This window comes from Triturus cristatus, chromosome 5_2 (assembly GCF_964204655.1).
Source record: "Triturus cristatus chromosome 5_2, aTriCri1.1, whole genome shotgun sequence".
NCBI lineage: Eukaryota > Metazoa > Chordata > Amphibia > Caudata > Salamandridae > Triturus > Triturus cristatus.
Window position 1 is genome coordinate 97,935,379 of NC_140588.1, and position 6,839 is coordinate 97,942,217.

Below are 6,839 nucleotides of genomic sequence, written 5' to 3' on the forward strand. Positions count from 1 at the left end.
GGGTGCTAATTTTATCTCTGCTTTTTTCGCTTTTAAAGCCAAAAAAGCAGAGATAAAGCCCTTGTTGATATGCCCCATAGTAGGGTTGCCAGAGCCACCTGGCAATGAGTGTGCCTAAGCTAGAGAGGCCCTTGTTTGTGCGATGTATGCAAACAAGGGATCGATGGAACAAACAAGGATATCCAATGATGGAAAATCACATACAAATCTGTCTTCTCTGAATTGACCTACCAACATCACAGGGCTCATCGTGAGAGATCTCATTAAATACCTCTGCTCAGCAAAGACTTGTGTAATACCAGTCTTGTATTCGGATTCGGATCCTTAATGGTTGTCACCGAGTTTTACATTTGGAAAACAATGTTTTAAAAGGCTTTTGGATCTCCCAAACGCAACTGTGACCCAATGTGGCCTCCTGTGTTAATGTAATGGTTTTACTACACACTTGTCTAACATTGAGCTGAGGTGCAGAGTTGAATACCAGAATTTGGGCTTTTTTTGTTTAGGACAATATCTATCGGCAATGGTAACATCCTTTTAAACTTGAATGGAAGTTTGTATTGGTAATATTACTTCGTTTATGTTGTCTTTAGAGATTTTCTCGTGAAACTGATAAAGAAAGCAATATACCCTTAAATAATTCTGAGGTATGTGTCTAGGCACAGACCTATAAAACCTAAACCTAAATAGGGAAAGTTTGTGCCTGCCCCACCGGCAACTCAAAACAGGTTTGGGGGTGTAAAGTGGTCCTGTTTATTGGCCTCAGCGACCGCTTTTTCCTCAAAAGATGGGGAGTACATTAGTACCTTAACTGTGTGCCTGTCTTGGGGATTGCACATACCTCATTCTGTAAGGACGCTGGTGAGAAGGAGAGAACTCATGTTTACATTTTTTCATTATTGACCTTTCACAGCATCGACTAAATGTACTGGGAGTTCCAGGCTTGTCTGGGTAGGTAACCTACATACGTCTGAGCGCATAAAGAGGAACATGCAACATGGATGTAGCAATGGAGATTTGCCACACTGAAGGAAACGTGATGTCATTTGCTCTTGCGTTCTTAAAAAAATCAACCAGGAAACCTGTCCGATTTGCATCCATTCAAAGGAAGGTCACAGGAATTATGGAAATGATGTCCAAGTAATTTAAACCCAACACTGCTGCAGGTTTAAGGAGAGCATCTCTGCCCGAGGCTCACGCGAAGCACACCTGCTGACGGCAGCAAATCACTTTGAAGATTCTTCAAGGGACCTCCACGGAAGAGGACTGAAAATGATGCCTGTTGATAATTTGTTTTCTCTGATTATTATGTCAGTAACGAGTGTCATGGGGATACTCGCCTGTGGTTATATTGTTGCTTTGAATCTTCTGGACTGGGCTCAAGGAAGAAGACTGAACACTTGTGACGTCATCCTCATAGCTCTCGGAATCTCAGGTGCTTGCAGTCAGTGTACGCAGGTAGTAGCCTGGTACATTTCATTCCTATGGGTGGAGGTTTATAATTCAGGTTATGGCTGTAAAGTGTTATATCAATTTCAGTTATGGACTGGTAGCTGCAATCTCTGGCTCGCCGCCTCTCTCTGCGTCTTCTACTGCGTAAAGATCGTGGACTCCAACCATCGCCTCTTCATCTGGTTGAAGCTGAGGATCTCACAGGTGGTGTTCTGGTTGCTCCTCGGATCTGTGGTTGTTCCTCTAGTCTTCGGTGTCCTCGTGTACGGGAATGCATACATCACTTGCAATGCTAATTCAACTGTCATGGCGTCTGATTCTACATTCTCAGGTGCAGGAGTGAACATACAAACGTCCTTCATGTTTGTACTTAACACTCTTTGCTATGGCCTACCTCTTGTGCTTGGCATTACCTCTACCGCACTCATCCTCACATCTCTGCACAGGCACACCCGGCGGATGAAAGAGAATGCATCGGGTTTCAGTGAACCCCGGTTGGGGGCTCACATTGGTGCAGCCAGAATCATGGGTTCCCTCCTGATGATGTACATAGTCATACTTCTGATATTGACTTTGGAAGGAAAATCATCCTCTTCTCTGTGGAACACAGTGTTTGGGCTAATCAATGCCTCATCTGTCACTGCAGAATCCGCCATCCTGATCCTGGGGAACAGCAAACTGAAGCAGGGGCTGTGGAAGGTCCTGAGACCCAGGAGAAAGTGAAGGGCACTCAGCTGAAGAGATCCATGAGCTCTGAGCCCATGGGCTTTGGCAGTCCTTCTTCTGCCAACTTGGATATTTATCCTGTTGTCCACGGGGTGTAACACTGAGGGGTTGATATGAAAATAAAAAGGGTCTCTCATAAAAATTCTACTCTGTGCATGATCATAGTTTGACAATTTAGACTAGGTGATTGATATATTTTCTGTAATGTTCATGTTAGAAGCGAATAAATAGTAAAAAAATATACTTCAAGGCTTATCTGTGGTTTCTTAGAGTATATAACAGAGGCTTCTTAGGGAGGAAGTATCTGAAAACAGGAAACTTACTATGTGTAATCCACGCCTTTGTTTTACTACCACAATCACATTAAACTCCTGCTGCTACATTCTTTTTAATTCACAACATTACTTACTGTGTTTTCCTGTTGAATATCTTATGTGTACAGAGTAAATGATAATATCACTGACATACCAGCATTTTAATGTATGTTCACATCATTTCCCAGTATCACATGCGAACTGGTCACACATATACACTGGATGTTCTAGGAGGCTGGTTTCTTCATAGTTACCCTAATAAGCAGATGTAATATTCCTTTGAGGCTTGGATATTTAAGCAAACAAAATAAAGAATACTTTATGGGTGACATATTTTTATTGAAATAAAACATAGAGCATGTTCGCCACATGTAGTATGATCTCAGGGTATCTAGCTTCACAAATCAGCCACTGTAGGAGAAACTCATTTTCCTAAATATCACCACACTGAGTAAAAAAACTTGAGGCAATCCTCCCCTCTGGAACAGATGACAAAAGGGGTCAGTGGAGTAAGGTGAAGAATGACAGAAGTGGAAAAACGTAATGTTTATTTAACTCACATAGGTTACAGCTTGCTACCAAAATGTCGAGGACCAAATAGCAAGAAGGGAAGAACAGATAAAAGTGTAGATTGACTTCCTTAAATCAACATCTGTGTGTCCTGAAGAAATATTTATATTGTCAAGGCACATATATGTGAAGTTAAGTGAATCAAATCTGTACTTACCTATATGCAATTTCGCTCTCAATATTTTTGTTCTCAATATTGTGGTAGCATAATGTGCTAGAGTTGATATTCAGGTGAAATGCCCTTACGTAACATACCACAGAACAATACCATAAAATATAATAAAATTAACAACCGTTAAAATATATATGTATCAAATGGCAAAAAGTTATACATTTTAAAACAGACATTCACAGAAGCAGAATAGAACATTAAATCCAATGCATCAGTTAGAGTAGCAATATTACGATGTAGGCACAAAAATCTCCCCCTTTGGACATGCAAGGCAGGACATACAAATAAACATCTTGAACCTGGCATTGGTACAATCAACATCCTTTAAATGCTGCCTCTTATGACTTCAAAACGCATGTTTTTTCATAAGATAATAAACAACTATTTCAAAATGAACATATAGCTACTTGCACCAGGATCCAGATTGGCACACGAATAAAACTGCATTGGCGCGAATGCGAACAACTTAATTTATCAGCTTCGACGCTTTTTTGGTCAATGTTGTTTAAACCAAGATTCCAATACTTAAAGTTAAACACTTCGGGGCTCATTTATGAGCCCCTGCGTCACTTTTGCGCCGCCGGTGCGTCACTTTTTGTGATGCACCAGTGGCAGAAAACATGCGCCATATTTACAAAGTGACGCATCTAGGTAGATGCGTCACTTTGTAAACCCCTGCGCCACATTATACCTGCGCCAGGTATAATGTATGCAAGGGGGGCGTTTTGACGCAACAAAGAGTCGTAGAAGTGACGCAGTGAAATCTACGAGATTTCACTGCGCCACTTCTAGTGTGCAAATGCGTCAATTTCTTGCGCCTGCCTCACAGCAGGCGTAAGACTGACGCAGGCCCTTTCACATGGGGCTTGCCCCATGTGAAAGGACACATTGCTGGAGTTGCGTCACTTTTGTGACACACTCCAGCGATGCGTCACTTTTGCGCCTACAGATACGTCAGAAATACTGACGTATCTGTGACTCCTTGCGACATGATGCTTCATACTGTAAATATGACGCATCACTGGAGTCGCAGGGAGGGCGCAGTGAAAAGTGGCGCATCACTGTTTTCACGCAGTGATGCGTCACTTTTCATAAATGAGGCCCTTCTTCTTTTGTGCCCCAGATCCATCTGCCTACTGATCACCGTTCAAGATAGGACATATGTGGAGATCAAGTCAAAGGTTAGGTCCTTAGTAATTTAAGTCCTGAGAAGCCAAGAGGGGGCAATGCATGCTCCATATCAGCAGTGTATCATTTGAGCCAACACCCCCCCCCCCATGGTGGCCACATTCTTCATCCATTATTTTTTTCAATATAAAAAAACCTTTCTTTCTTACACAATGCACACAAACATTGACATTTTGATAGTTCCCATGGGATGGCGGTCCCTCCAACTTGGCTCAGGGCGGAGATTGTGCCTATCTTTAAAAGGGGCTCACCTTTGTTCCCTGCTAACTACAGACCGATCAGTCTGATAGACGTCCCTCAGAAGCTCTTCGCGAGGCTTCTGTTGGATCGTCTCTTGGACTGGATCAAAGAGAGGGACATCTTGAGCCCCCTTCAGGCAGAGTTTCGGCAGAAGACCTCCACCATAGACCAGGTCTTCAGGCTGTCCCTTTTACACTGGAAAACAATACAGCTGGAGGGTGGCAGTCTCTATACTGTATTTGTGGACTTAAGGGCAGCCTTTGACCTGGTTCCACGCGGTAAGCTCTGGGAAGTGCTGGCGAATGCTGGGGTGCCAGCTGATCTTCTGACAATGATCATCCGCCTCCACACCAACACCTATGCTCGTGTGAGGTGTGGTAGGCAGGGTGCTCTATCAAATAAGTTTCCCGTTGACAGAGGGGTAAGACAGGGGTGCGTACTCGCACCAACCCTGTTCTGCCTCCTTGTCAACGGTGTTATTGATCACCTCAACGGGGTCCCCAATTCGGATGTCCCAAAGCTGGCGGGAAGGAGGGTTCCGGCAATCATGTTTGCGGATGATACCCTCCTTCTCTCCAAGTCGCCGATGGGAATCCAGCGTGTGTTGGATGGTTTCGGGGACTTTTGTAGAGAGCATGGATTAGAGATAAACACTCTAAAGACAAAATTCATGGCCTTCAATCCGCCACCCAGGTTTCACCGCATCCCACGCATAGGGAATAACATACTTGAACGAGTCAACACCTTTGAATACCTTGGTGTTACCCTTAATGAGGAATTGGGGTGGGGTCCGCACAAGGAGAAAGTAAGGATGAAACTAGTGCAACATGTGGGTGGGATACTAAGGATGGTAGGGAAGAATAGGTCGACCCTCAAACCCATAGGCCCACCCCTCCACATTTACAGGGTGCAAGCCAGAGGAGCTGTCACATATGGTAGTGAATTATGGGGTCACAAAGTCTTGGATAGCCTGACAAAAGAGGAGAATAGGTTCCTTAGGTGTCTAGTAGCTCTTCCTCCTAGTACACCCTTAGTGCCTCTAAGACTCGACCTAGGCATTAGACCCCTGGAAGAAGAATTGGCACTTCGCCCTCTCATCTATTGGCATAGATTGTGGGCGGTGCCCGAATTGATTCATTATAGACAGGGCTTGCAGGAAGTTCTTAGCTTTCCAAACTCGGGGAACATTGCCTGGCTTAAATTCGTAAGGAACAGTCTGGTGGGCCTAGGTCTAGAAGCACTTTGGAATGACCCTCAGGATGCCTGTCCCAGGCTTCCTAAAAAAGTTTTAACCAAATTGTATTATAATTCCAAGTCTCCCGCACTTCGACCTTCAAAATCTCTAGGGTCTTTAACGCACCAATTCCTCTACATGAAGAATACCTACAGCTTTGAATCAATCCTTGACAATGTTTACCCTGTAATAATTAGGAAGCTGTATTTGCAATGGAGGCACGGGTCTTTGCCAATTCGTGCACTTACTAGCCTTTGGTCTGTGTCGACACCCAGTATTTGCCCGGCATGCAGAGTAAGCGATGAAACTGAGCTGCATAATATATTTTTTTGTCCGGGCTATACTGAGGCGCGCAGGAAATGGATCATTCCTGTCTGTAGGAATCTGGGTTTTACCAGGTGCCACGAAGCCTTTAGAATTCTCAAGAGTGAAATGGCTGTTCACATTGTGTTTGCTGTGGCCAAATTTCTGGGGGCTTTATGGCACAAGCGAAAACGATATTTGAAAATGTCAACATGATTCATCTTGCACTGTGTTAAATGGCACATGATTTTATGTAACTAGCAGATATCTAGCTGTGTGGCTGCACTAATGTTGCAATTTTTTTCCTTTTACTACTAATTTTAATTACCTAATGTATGGTTTTTAATGCTTTTATATTCATTTTATGTACCTTTTATGGAGATTCTCCGAAATAAAGTTTTTCTTGACTTGACTTGATAGTTTCAGATTGGTCTTTATGCACCATTTATAATGTCCATGTTTGTGCCACCTGACTAAAGACTATTTTTAATCAGGCCCAGTTTTGCAGTTTTTCTATAGACACCATTTTATTTCTAACACTCTAGACCCATGACCATTAAAAATATGTTACAAAATCTGTAATTTCGGCATGTTTGTGTGATCTTTCGTTTATTTTCCCCTTGTGTTGCATGAGGTCACA

The 6,839-nt window shown here is 43.1% G+C and overlaps 1 protein-coding gene across 1 annotated transcript; it reads left to right on the forward strand.

Moving 5' to 3' along the window:
• The first annotated feature begins 1,326 nt into the window (after nucleotides 1-1,326).
• Nucleotides 1,327-2,175, forward strand: LOC146822692 (taste receptor type 2 member 7-like). The gene has a single exon (XM_085606270.1). It carries the CDS (start codon nucleotides 1,327-1,329, stop codon nucleotides 2,173-2,175), a length of 849 nt encoding a protein of 282 aa, XP_085462396.1.
• Nucleotides 2,176-6,839: the final 4,664 nt, after the last annotated feature.